The sequence below is a fragment of the Sus scrofa genome, chromosome 11 (genome assembly GCF_054392235.1).
Source record: "Sus scrofa isolate SSC_HxYL_T2T_F1_AM1 chromosome 11, Sscrofa_HxYL_maternal_Yorkshire_Landrace_v2.0, whole genome shotgun sequence".
In the NCBI taxonomy this organism is placed as follows: domain Eukaryota; kingdom Metazoa; phylum Chordata; class Mammalia; order Artiodactyla; family Suidae; genus Sus; species Sus scrofa.
The window spans coordinates 24592444-24606258 of record NC_139393.1 but is presented as its reverse complement, the minus strand read 5'-3'; the positions used below and the strand labels follow the sequence as shown (position 1 = coordinate 24606258).

Genomic DNA, 13815 nt, shown 5'->3' with positions numbered 1-13815 from the left:
CTGCAAGCCTCTTAACTTAGTAGTAATGATTTGATGCTTTTCTTAGCTCCACCTGAAATGCAGAAAGACTACGCTACAAAAAGGAAACGCCTCTACAGGCACGAGACCAAAGTCTGAACCTTCCTTTGAAGGAGAAAATGGAGCAGGGGGTTAAATGGAAAAGAGTGAGGAACAGAGAAGCAGAAAGAGAGAGAAAGGTTTTAAAAAGCTATTATGAACATCTTTGCAAGGAAGGATAGTATCTGATGAATTGGAAATGAATTGGTAAATCAAATTTAGTAAACAAAGTTCCTGTGCTCTTTCTCTGAATACCTCCAGCATTTCGTTACATTTCCTCATGTGTAGGTCCCATCTTAGCTCCACCCCCCAGAACCTACATTTCCACAGATGTAGCATCTCTACATTCACAGATGCTTGTAGCCTTGGGAGAAGAGGAGCTGGGGCTTATGGACCCATTTTACAGGAACAGTTCAGAGACAGAAAGGGGCCCATCCAAGGATACACAGCACAACAGAACACCTTTCTGGAAAGACAGTCTGCTCCCCAGCCAGGTAGAGAGCTCCTTGGGGGAAAAAAAAGATATATCTTGCATGTTCCATAAGCCCGCATCTTTTGGCTTTATTAACTAATAATCTATTGCTTTGTGAATAGGTTTAAATTTTGACGAACAATCTTCATGAGAAAAAAAAAGAAAGAGGAAGATACAGATAGACAGTAGGAAAAAGAATTATGTTTTCATGATTTATACCTGCAGCAGAAGTCATACTTGGTCATCACTACCATGAATCAACCTCTTGCCTCCAAACTTCCAACATTTAAAATCTACTAAGCTTAATATAATTCAAAAAGATGCATGATCCCTATGTTTATAGCAGCACTATTCACAATGCCAAGACATTGTGAAACAACCCAAATGTCCATAGACAGGTGAATGAATAAAGATGTGGTATACATATACAATGGAATACTACTCAGCCATTAAAAAGGAATGGAATGATGTCATTCATAGCAACATGGATGCAATGAGAGGTTCTCATACTAAGTGAAGTCAGGAGAAGGACAAATACCATATGATTATCACTTCCATGTGGAATCTAAAATATGGCACAAATGATCCCATCTACAAAACAGAAACAGACTCACAGACATAGAGAACAGACTTATAGTTGCCAAGGGGGATGAAGGAAGGAATGGGATGGACTGGGAGTTTGGGGTGAACAGATGCAAACCATTACATTTAGAGTGTAGACAATAAGGTCCTACTGTATAACACAGGGAACTATATCCAATCTCCTGGGATAGACCATGATGGAAAATAATCTTTTAAAAAAGAATATAAGAAAACCCCAAAAGCTAAACTTAAGACTTCATGGGAAATGGGAGCAGGAGGAGGGGGAGGGGACAGAAGAATACGACTTTCTCCCTTCTCTTGCAGATGAGCATTTTTTAAGAGATTTTTTTCCCCCAAGCCCCAGAAAGAGTATCAAAACTAAAAACATCACTTTGAGGTTTCAAATAGATCCTATCACTAATACTAAAATGCAAAAGTACGCTTTTTCTTTTATCAGTGAGAGAGAGATGTTCACCTAGTTAAAACTCACCCAAGGGCAATTCCCTTCGTGGCTCAGTGGTTAATAAACCCGACTAGGAATCATGAGGATTTGGGTTCAATCCCTGGCCTCACTCAGTGGGTTAAGGATCCAGCCTTGCCGTGAGCTGTGGTGTAGGTTGCAGACGAGGCTTGGATCCCGCATTGTGGCTGTGGTGCAGGCCGGTGGCCAAAGCTCCAATTTGAGACCCCTAGCCTGGGAACCTCCATATGCCGCAGGTGCGGCCCTGGGAAAAAAAAAAAAAGGGGGCAAAAAAAAAATAATAATAAAAAAAATAAAACGCACCCAGGAAAATTCAATACTGGGATATAAATATGACAGTGTACCATTGATGGCCATTGAGACGAACTACTGTGCCTTCTAGCCAAATATACAGCTGCTCCTTTGATCATTCGGCTGGGAGGTGAGATGGCGTGAAAAGAAAGAACTCAAGTTTTCCAAGAGGAGAGGAGATCAGTCAGCCTGGATTCAAATCCTATTTCTATTCACTGGCTGAGCCCTTGGGCAAGTTACCTAATCCTCTGTCAGTTTCTTCATTTGCACACTTGGGAAATGAGAATACTGTATAGGCTCTTGGGAGGGCTAATTGCTTTGTACAGAAGCAGTGTCTAGGGGAGTCCCCATCATAGCACAGTGGTTAACAAATCCGACTAGGAACCATGAAGTTGCAGGTTCGATCCCCGACCTCACCTCAGTGGGTTAAGGATCTGGCGTTGGCACGAGCTGTGGCGTAGGTTGCAGACACGGCTCAGATCCTGCGTTGCTCTGGCTGTGGCATAGACTGGAGGCTACAGCTCCGATTAGACCCCTAGCCTGGGAACCTCCATATGCCATGGGTGTGGCCCTAAAACAAAAAAGAGAAATGACCATGCAACAACAACAACAATAAAAGAAACAGTGTCTAGGTGAGAAGCTGGGGCCTCAGAAGGGGGAGCCCACCATCCTTTCCGCTGTCTTACCTTCTCTCTCTGAATGACCTTCATTTTTTGGATTTCAGCTTCTTCAGCTTCCTTCTTGAGTCTTATCTGTTCTTCTCTTTTTAGCTAAATTGTATTGAGATTACAGAGGACAAAAAAAAAAAAAAAGCAGTTACTATTTTTCAGTCTGAACTTCTGGAACACAATATTATGATGAAAGGCAAATTACAGTCTTGTTTGTGCTATAGCTCACATGATGATAGGTCGGTTCTTTAAGCTACTTAGATCACAGAGAACGGTCAGGCTCCAGCTGCTGCCCAGGAAATTTCTTTTTTTTTCTTTTTGTCTTTTCTGGCACTGCACCCGGAACATATGGAGGTTCCCAGGCCAGGGGTCCAATCGGAGCTGTAGTTGCCAGCCTACACCACAGCCACAGCAATGTCAGATCCAAGCCGAGTCTGCAACCTACACCACAGCTCACGGCAACGCTGGATTCTTAACCCACTTAGCAAAGCCAGGGATCAAACCCGCAACCTCATGGTTCCTAGGCAGATTCGTTAACCATTGAGCCACAACAGGAACTCCTGGACATTTTTGTGTGTTTTTTTTCCTTGGTCTATGTCTCTCTGTCTCTGCTGCCCCCAGCCCATCCCTACCACCAGCCCAGGTAGAGGGAAAGAAAGAGGAGATCATTTTTCTTGATTACTCATTTTTTTTTTAACAACAGTTTACCATAGGAGTTCCCGTCGTGGCTCAGCAGTTAGCGAACCCAACTAGCCATCCATGAGGACACAGGTTTGATCCCTGGCCTTGCTCATTGGGTTAAGGATCCAGCGTTTCCGTGAGCTATGGTGTAGGTCAAAGATGTGGCTCGGATCCCTCGTTGCTGTGGCTGTGGTGTAGGCTGGCAGCTACAGCCCTGATTGGACCCCTAGCCTGGGAACCTCCATAGGCCATGGGTGCAGCCCTAAAAAGACAAAAAGACCAAAAAAAAAAAAAAAAAAGTTTATTTAAAAAAAAAATGCTGGCTTCTGAATTTTTTTGCACTATTTTCATGACGGGAACGTACTATTCCATGATTGGAATGAAGGAAACACATCCTTGTTCTTGGAACCCAAATATTCAAAACATAGTAGAGTTAAACTAGGGGGGGATATTCCCTTTATCAAGGGTCCTGCTGACTGATAAAGGGCTTGGGAAGAAATTCGCCATATTCATCCCTTTATTTCTCACATCCCGATTTCCTTGAGTTGGAGACTTTCTTTTGCAATTGGTTTCAAGGTTCTATGCTTTGGGTAAAGTCTGTGTTATTTCACGGTTACTTTGAAAGTGCTGGAACTCTAATTTCTGGCCAAATGTAAGCTAAAAGAGATGGATTCTGACCTTTTTCTGGTATTTAGATTGTATCAGCTGGAGTTGTTGTCTCTGCCTGACTTCAGCCTCTGATTGGCTTCCACCTAAGGAGAAAAGAGTCACGAAGGTGAAAGACGAATGTTAAGCTGAAATGTCAGCCATAAGTGACTAATTAAATTCAGCATAAGCCTACCCTCTGAGTTCCTTTAACATTTTCCCACCCCTGCGGGTAAGGACATAACTGAAACCAAGTCCCCCTAAAACAGAGCTCCTCTGCCGAGGTTATGATTAACCCCTCTCCCCAAAACATTAGTCCCTGTCTTGTCCAACCCCTGTTCGCAAGTTGACGCATATCAAAGAAAAGGAGGAATTCCAACTAAGACTCTATGCGGACAGACCCTTGCCCCCCAGACCCTCTGCTTTAGCTCCTCTCTGAAGTTCTGATATAACAGCATCTGATGCACACCCCTGAGTTGTTTTACAGGTGCTAAAACCCCTACCAAGTGGAAGATGCTAAACCGCGTGATGCCACGAGCTCATAGCCTGCGGGAGCCCCAGGGTGGCTGGGACCCTGCCCTGTTATCTCACTGTTAGAGATACCATGCAGAGGGCAATCACACACGCTATGACTCCCCTCCCTCATTCGGCCTTTAAAAATGCTTTGCTCAGAGTTCTCGTTGTGGCTCAGGGGGTTAAGAAGCCGACTACTATCCATGAGGATGCGGGTTCTACACCTGGCCTTGCTCAGTGGGCTAACAATACAGCATTGCTGTGAGCTGTGGTATGGGTCACAGACACAGCTCAGATCTGGAGTTGCTGTAGCTGTGGTGTAGTCTGATTTGACTCCTAGCCTGGGATATTCCATAGCTGCAGGTGCGGCCCTAAAAAAGAGAAAAAAAACAAATAAGAGAAAAAAATAAAAAATGATTGTCAATCCATACTATTAACTGTTCTTTCTTTAGGTATTCAAGAGGAAAATACGAATGTTAGATTATTCATCTGCTCTCTTAAACTATAATCATTGGGGGCCAGAAATCCTTGCAGCTTGACAGTCATCTAAGAATTCCTGTTTAGGGATTTCCCAATGTTTATGCAAGCTTGGTATGCATATTTTAAAGATTCCTTTGAAATAATTCTCTGGTGCTTTGGTCCCTAAAAGAGTCAGTTCTCTGAAAGATTCACTGGCATAGAAGATGCAATAAAACAATTTGCATTCATCATAGTTTGTACAACTGAGCTGATAAAGATACCATAGAGATTTTTTTCTTCTGAATTCCAAAAAATCTTCAATACCTATTTAGACTTGGGCCTTCAGAAAGAAATAGTGAGGGTGCCTGAAGATTTTTATTTTTTTCCTTTTTTTGGCCGAGGCACCCACAGCATGTGTAAGTTCCCAGGCCAGAGATCAAACCTGGGCCACAACGACCCAAACCCCTGCAGGGACCACACTGAATCCCTAACCACTGCGCCACAAGGGAACTCCCATGAAGCTTTTATTTAATGTTATAGCCGCTTCAGTATCTCCCAGAACCATTCCAAGATTTTATGGGATTGAGAAAGAGGGCAGCAGCTGAGAATTTTAAAAAAAAGGAGAAAGTCAGATGTCTAAGCATTAAAACAGTGTCATTTCAGTCATTAAGTTCAGTCCTAGGTGCTGGTCAAAACTCTGTAACCATTGGAGATTAAAGTTTCTTCCCTGCTTCTTTAAAACGCAGGTATTCCCAGGAGTTCCTGTTGCAGCACAGGGGAAATGAATCCAGCTAGTCTCCATGAGGACCCGAGTTCGATCCCTGGCCTCACTCAGTGAGTTAAGGATCCAGTGTTGCCATAAGCTGTGGTGCAGGTCGAAGATGCGGCTGTGGCTGTGGTGTAGGCCGGCAGCTGTCACTCTGATTCGACCCCTTGCCTGGGAACCTCCATACGCTGCAACTGAGGCTCTAAAAAGGAAAACAAACAAGCAAACAAATAAAACTCATCTCCAAGTACACTGTACAATCCTCTGCCACACTGTGACCTGGAGTCTGGCTCTTGACATCAGCATTCGATCCTGAGCCACTGCACCTGCCGCCCTGCAGGACCCCCCAAGCAGAGCTCAGGGTGGCGACCAGGGGTGAGGCACTCTGTGTTCTAAGAAAACTGGTAGTTAGATATTTGTTGGAGAAGATTTTATGAGCCCACTTCTTGCATCGCCTCCTAACTAGAAAAGCATTAAAATCCTTCGTGGGCATGTCGGCTCCTCGTGACCAGTAGTAACCTTCACGAGACCAGGAACAAACATGATAAAATGTGTGGATGCCTGCATGCACCTGTCCTTTCACCTTTGTCACCTATATCTTGACATCTCTGCTTTCCTCTCTGGGGCGGTATTTCAGAGCTGTTTCAAATACAGCCTCCCGGGCTGTAGTTAAGGGGACACTACAAAGAATGTCACAGTCATCTGCCAGTGCAGCCACCTTCAAGGGTGAGCCCTGAGGGAACTCAGGAAGGAAACAAAGAATACCTGACACCTAGCAGCCATCAGACTGCAGCCGCTCCTAACAGCGAGCCTGGAAGAAACTCAGGCTGTGAAAACACGGGATACTGGGGAGCTCCTGTGTGGCTCAGTGGTAATGAACCCAGCTGGGATCCATGAGGATGAGGTTTGATCCCTGGCCTCACTCAATGGGTTAAGGATCCAGTGTTACCATGAGCTGTGGTGTAGGTTGCAGATGTGGCTCGGATCTGGTTGGGGCTGGGGCTGGGGCTGGGGCATAGGCCGGTGGCTACTGCTCCAGTTCCGAGTCAACCCTAGCCTGAGAACTTCCATATGCCATGGGTGTGGCACTAAAAAAAAAAAAAAAAAAAAAAAAAAAAAAAAGCAAAACACAGGATACTGGCCTGAGAGAGCTAAGAAGCAGAGCAAAGGAAAGATTTCAGAGAGCCTAGACCTCTGCATCTTCCCAAAGAAAAGCGCTAAATTCCTTGACTTGATATATCTGGTTTTCTGTAATCTTTTGTTCCTACTACCTGCCCTTTGTTGCCAAAAAAAAAAAAAAAAAAAAAAAAAAAAACTCCCATATATCCTGACACCCTCCCTCCCCACCAGTCTCCTGGGAGCAGTTTTCTCAGGGTTACTTGAGATGCTGCCTCCCAGGCTTAAGTCCTAATTTTGCCCCCAATAAAACTTAACTCTCAACTTTTAGGTTGGGCTTTCTTTCTTTTTTTTTTTTTTCTTTTTAGGGCCACACACGCAGCATATGGAAGTTCCCAGGCTTAGGGGTCGAATCAGAGCTGCAGCTGCCGGCCTACACCACAGCCACAGCCACAGCCACACCAGATCCGAGCCATATCTGCAACCTGCACAACAGCTCATGGCAACACTGGATCCCCAACCCACTGAGCAGCGCCAGGGATTGAACCCACATCTTCATGGATACCAGCTGGGTTCATTCCCCCTGGGCCACCACGGGAACTCCTAGGTTGTGCTCTTTTTTTAAATTGTATTATATTTATAGTTGTACAACCATCATCATGGTTGTGCATTTTTTTAAGCCAACACCGCCTACCCTCTTCCCCCTTGACCGCCCCTAGATACATCATACAGCAGAAAGTGGCACTGAGACCCCTGCTCATTTCTGGTTAAGGCCCCCGGACAATAAGTACCAATATCTCCAAATGCCCCAGGCAATTGCTTGGCTCCCTGAGCAGGATCTGCAAAAGATAACTGAAAACCCATTTGGGGAGCCTTCAGCCTATCAAAGAGGTTAACTAGGTCCAAGGCAGATAGAAATTAGAGGAAGGATGTCTTTGTGAATTTCGTCCTCTCTTTGTTTGAAGAAGGAAGAGTCTTCTCGTCAACAAGAGCAGCAGAGGTTTCATGAAAATCAATAGCTCAATCTATGTCCCCAAGAGCCTGAGAGACCTAGTGGACCCGGGCTTAGCAAAGTCAGAGCTGACTTCCCTGTGGAATGATCCAAACCCCAGGCAGAGGCCACCCAGACAACGGAGCACACTGCCAGGTACTCGCAGATCCAAAGGTCTCTCTTTGCAGATGAAAACACAGGGGACATTCCCTTGAGAGCCGCCCCTGTGTCCCCAGCGCACTCACTTCTTAGTGTTGGCGTCTCCACTCAGTTTTTTTTCTCCCTTTACCACTGAACTGCCACAATTACTATGCATGTGACAGCACCAGTCGGGATGGGAGTCAAAACTGTGACAGGACATATGCAGCGCCCCAGGTAAGGTTTCTTCAGAGCTGATCATCTAAGAGGCTCTAAATTATTTGGCAATTAAGCCATCACTCTATTCCCACATAACTGTGGCATCATGCACTGGAAAATCAGAGACAGTATACCTGCATACTCAAGTGTTCCGACTTGATTGATTGATTCCCCAAGCTAAGGCTTGAATCGGAGCTACAGCTGCTGGCCTACATCACAGCCACAGCGACGCTGGATCTGAGCCACATCTGTGACCTATGCTGCAACTTGTGGCAACACCAGTTCCTTAACCCACTGAGCAAGGCCAGGGATCGAACCCACATCCTCATGGAGACTATGTCAGGTTCTTAACCCACTAAGCCATAACAGCAACTCCTTGAGTGTTTCGACTTTAAATGCATTCCCTTCCAAGCAGCATAGTGACCCAACAACCTATGATGTTCATTCAAAGACAGATGCAGGCAAGATGCTAACAGGATCCTTGGGTGGCCCCGCCCTCCTGTATCCAGGCAATTGGCTCGCTGGCTTACCTAGCCGCCTGGGCTCCAGGTGAATGGGCTTTGCCCTCTGTTGCTCCTTCCACCTCTCCAGGTCCTCCAGCTCTTTCGTAGCCACTAAGCCAGGTGAAAAATAGCAAATCATCAATTATTAGAGTGTGAAAAGGAAACTGGCCCCTTGAAAAGAACCACCATCAGATGGAAAATGACCTACATGCAACATGAGTGGACAAAATATCCAGAAAAGCAAGGCATCACCCAGTCCTAACCCCTTGGGGTCACCCTAAGGCACTTTTTCTCCAAGAGTCTGCACAGAAGGCTCAAATGTGAAAACAGGGAGTTCCCATCGTAGCTCAGCAGAAGCAAATCTGACTGGCATCCATGAGAACACAGGTTCGATCCCTGGCCTCGTTCAGTGGGTTAAGGATCTGGCATTGCCCCTGAACTGTGGTGTAGGTCGCAGACACAGCCTGGATCCCCCGTTGCTGTGGTGTTGGCCGGCAGCTACAGTTCTAATTCGACCCCTAGCCTGGGAACTTCCATGTGCCGCGGGGTGCAGCCCTAAAAAGACAAAAAATAAATTCGAAAACAACCTGAATTCCTACTAAATAAAGATGTTTAGTTTTCCCTCCCATTCTGGCACGTTTAAAAACCTATATCACACTGTAAATCAACTATACTTTAATATAAAAAAAATGTTTTTAACTCTATCATTTAATGTTAAGTTTACTTTAGAGAATATGTGCAAATCATTCATGTGTCAATACGAACTTTTCACACACAGTAAACACAGATCCCCATAGAACTCTGATGCCCGCATTCCCTGTATTTTAACTATTCCCCGTATTTTAACTATTCCCCAAGCTTACAGTAAACCGCAAGGAATGAGGGCTCTCGGATTCCAGACACTTGGGACCAAGAGGCTAAGCTCACTGTCTTCCAATGTAAAGCAGTGCTTATTCACTGACTGGCAGCAGGGGGCGCCAGAGATACTATGCCGCTTCCCAGTAGACCTGATTCTTTCAAACATCCATTTCTCATGTTTTTTCATTATTAGAAGGGAAAAAAAAAAAAAACCTTCTGAAGCATCTCAAAAATCCAGACTGCACGGAGGCTTAAATTCCTCTTAACTATTTAAATCAAAAGCTTGTGAAATGCCAGAATCTTCGGGATTCCATTGGTCAAAGGCAGGCAGTACCTAGTCACTATGTCTGCACCGCTGTGACTGTCAAATGCTTCCCAGCCCCAGATGGACCACACAGAGGACTTCCTGGCCAGTGGATGCCTTTAAAGAGCTGCTTTCCTGTTTTGCCTTTATGCCCATCAGTCATCACCAAATTAAATTTCTTCTCAAGGTCAGTAAAGGAGAGCACAGAATCTCAGTGCTAGCCCCACAGTTGGACTTGAACAAGCCTCAGAAGTTCTTTGTGAACTAAATGGACTCTAGTTGTCCTTCCTCGTTTTTGTTTTTTTTTTTTTTTTTTTTTTTTCAGGGCTGCACTCATAGCATATGGAAGTTCCCAGGCTAGGGGTCTACTCAGAGCTATAGCCACCGGCCTATGCCATAGCCACAGCCCCCAGGATCTGAGCCACATCTGTGACCTACACCACAGCTCACAGCAATGCTGGTTCCTTAACCCACTGAGCAAAGCCAGGGATCAAATTCGCGTCTTCATGGATACTAGTCAGGGTCCTTAACCACTGATCCATGACGGGAACTCCTTCCTTCCAGATCTAAAGTATGATGCTGTAACTTTAAATGGCAGCATTTATATTACTCTATAACTTCAATTAAGCATGTTATATACCCACTAGGTACAAGGAGCAAAAAATGAGTAAGACATAGCCCCTGCCCTCAAAGAGCTTATAATCTAGAGAAGGAATGTGAAGCCACAAATAAAAACAGCAGAAGATAGACTCTGATAGCTACAAAATTATGGGAGCACAGAGGCTAAAGAAAAATTCCGTTGAGAAGGAATGGAGCCCATCATGGCTCAGTGGTTAACGAACCTGACTACCATCCATCAGGATGTGGGTTCACTCCCTGGTGGGGTTCAGTGGGTTAAGGATCTGGTGTTGCCATGAGCTGTGGTGTAGGTTGTAGATGTGGCTTGGATCTGGCGTTGCTGTGGCTGTGTTGTAGGCCTGCAGCTGCAGCTCTGATTCAAACCCTAGCCTGGGAACCTCCATGTGTGGTGGCTGCGGCCTTAAAAAGACAAAAAAAAAAAAAAAAAAAAAAAAAAAAAAAAAAGAGGAAGAAGGAGGCGGAGGAATGTGACAGATCCAGAAAGAGACAATTTATTTTATAATCTATTTCATATATCACTTGTCTGTTTCAAAAATGTTCATAGTCCTGTAAAAATATCTGCAGTCAGTCCAATTTTCCAGGAACTAGATCAGTCTATTGCCAATAGGCGTGAAATTGTTTAAACCTAACAAAAACTTCAGATTTATAACGGGCCTGAGTTCTGCGAATTAACATAGAGAAACAAATTTAGAAGCATTAACAAAAGAATCATTCCAAAAGGTATCATTAAAACCACTAAAGTTAAAACGGAAAAAAGAATGTGATCTGGTGAGTCTATAAACATCAGAAAAGAGAAATCCTGCAGGCCAAAGCAAATCAATTCCACTCTATAAGAAACTGAGAAATATTCTGAATGGTAGATAATATACGTACTCCGTTGCAGCTCGCTTCTTCGCTTTTCGGTTGGTGTTATCAAGGTATATGCGCCTGTGCTAGAATGAAGAGATAAAAAATAATTTATTACAAGAAATTATTCAGGCATATAAACCACTAGACATTGTTCCTGATAATATACGGTCGTTACGATGATTATCATCTGAAAGGCACTAACCATCCTCTAAAGACCAAAGTCTGTTCTCCAGGAGCTTACAATCCAATTGCACACGGCCCAACGTGGAAGGATAAAGCAGGTGATAAAAAGACTGACAAGTGACTGCTTCTGGGATTGGCTCTCGGTAAACTGTCTCTGTAGGGATCCATTGTTCCTCCAGGTGGCGCTCGTGCGCACATCCCTTTGCCTTGGCTTTAGATAGACATTCTCATCCTTGGGAGCCACAATGGGAGTACAGGCAACTCTAAGCATTCTTTGTCCCCACAAACTGGGAATCCGGGCCATTTGCAATGCAGTCACCTCCTCTTGATGGCCCATCTACGGGGCCCACTGGCCACAGTCTGGTGTTTTGGGGTTTTGACTTCCAGACCTGGGTCCACTGGGCCCCTCATTTTCCCGGGGACACAGGTTGAGCATCATCAGGAGCTGAGACAAGCAAGGAGTCACTTCCATTCACTGCGGGGGTCAGGGAAGACCTTCATTTAAGCAAAAACATTCAACACTGAGATACAAGAAGCTTTGAAAATATTGTGAGATTTCGAGGGCAGAAACTGCCCCTGATTGATCTGTATGGGCCCAGCCGCTGGCACAAAGTCGCTGCTGGATGCATGTGGGCTGGATTGCAATGAAATGATGCCACAGATCCAGCCTTTGAGTCTCTGCTGGGGTGGCTCTTTTTGAGATGATGCATGTAGTCCCACAAAAATATGATACTTCATTGAGCAAAAATAGAGCCCAGCAACAGACTGCGGCATACATGCGGATACAGTGTTAAGGGAAACATTACAGAGAAACACAATCACTTTATAAATGTAGGTCTTTAAAAAACAACAACAACTGGATACTCTTAAGAGTCTCTGTCCAACAGGGAATGTACAATTTCAAAGGACAAACTAGCCAGGATTGAACAGTAGAGGCCAAAAGTGCTGATTAGCAGAAGCCATTTCTTCCTTATCTCATTATTTTCCTAGCAGTGAGCCTTCAGCTAGCTTCAAACCAGGCTTTAATTTTAAACTTGTAAACGGGAGGTATGCAACCACCTTTGCATGCAAATGGGGCTGCTGGATACCCAATTACCTAACGTATGTCAGCAGACATTGCATGTGTAGCCTAGCACGGGTACAACGTTATGAATACAAAACTAGGGAGGCTGCTGCTGGAAATTAATCCCTTGTCCATTGCTTAGGCTTTGTTCACCCTAAGAAAGATTTTTCACTCCTCAAATGCCCACACCTTATAGAAGCTTGAGAGCTGCAATGCTGTGGCTAGTATCTGCAAACTGGAACAGGATACAACAGTGAGCTAATCTGCAGAGCCTTAAAGTTGAAACAGACAATACTTGGAGTTCCCATCATGGCTCAGTGGTTAACGAATCCGACTAGAAACCATGAGGTTGCAGGTTCGATCCCTGGACTTGCTCAGTGGGTTAAGGATCCGGTATTGCCATGAGCTGTGGTGTAGTTGCAGATGCAGCTCGGATCTGGCATGGCTGTGGCTGCGGTGTAGGCTGGCGGCTACAGCTCTGATTGGACCGCTAGCCTGGGAACCTCCACACGCAGAGGGAATGGCCCTAGAAAAGGCAAAAAGACAAAAAAAAAAAAAAAAAATTCAAGGGAGTTCCCGTCATGGCACAGCACAAATGAATCCGACTAGGAACCATGAGGTTGCCAGTTCAATCCCTGGCCTTGCTCAGTGGGTTAAGGAGCCAGCGTTGCTCTGAGCTGTGGTATAGGTCGCAGACGTGGCTCGGATCTGGCATTGCTGTGGCTGTGGTAGGCCGGTAGCTGTAGCCCCGACTGGATTCCTAGCCTGGGAATCTCCACAAGCTGCGGGTACAGTGCTAAAAAAATAAATAAATAGAAGAAGATGATGATGATACTAGATTTAAATGCCAACCATGAAATGATGACAGCATCCTCACTGTCCACTAACTTTGTCCACTGTCCACTAACTTATGCGGAGCTTCTCACCATAGCATAAATGTTACTCCACTGCACATCAGTCATTCTTTTTTTTTTTTTTTGGTCTTTCTGTCTTTTCTAGGGTCACACCCGCGGCACATGGAGGTTCCCAGGCTAGGGGTCCAATCGGAGCTGTAGCCTACACCACAGCCACAGCAACGCAGGATCCGAGCCATGTCTGGGACCTACACCACAGCTCATGGCAATGCCAGATGCTTAACCCACTGAGCGAGGCCAGGGACCAAACGGGCAACCTCATGGTTCCTAGTCAGATTCGTTAACCACTGCGCCATGACGGGAACTCCGCACATCTGTCATCAGAATCACTTGACGGGTTTGTAAAGGGCGGAGTTTCTGATTGGGCAGGCAAGGGGGGGTGGTCTGTTAACTTGTATTTCCAACAGTTCCCTGGTAAGGAGG

At 45.2% G+C, this 13815-nt stretch overlaps 1 protein-coding gene across 3 annotated transcripts in view; it reads right to left on the bottom strand.

Annotated features, from left to right (window-relative positions):
* Positions 1 to 13815, bottom strand: part of EPSTI1 (epithelial stromal interaction 1) — a 104465-nt gene that overhangs the window by 71913 nt on the left and 18737 nt on the right. For all 3 annotated transcript variants that reach the window (XR_014819529.1, XM_003482896.5, XM_021065622.2), the window contains exons 2-5: positions 11257 to 11315; positions 8610 to 8693; positions 3911 to 3984; positions 2570 to 2653 (exon numbers count right to left, since the gene is read on the bottom strand). Coding sequence is in view for 2 of the 3 variants with exons in the window: in XM_003482896.5 (XP_003482944.1) it covers positions 2570 to 2653; positions 3911 to 3984; positions 8610 to 8693; positions 11257 to 11315 (301 nt within the window). In the remaining variant the exon portion in view is untranslated. The remainder of the gene's footprint in view (positions 1 to 2569; positions 2654 to 3910; positions 3985 to 8609; positions 8694 to 11256; positions 11316 to 13815) is intronic.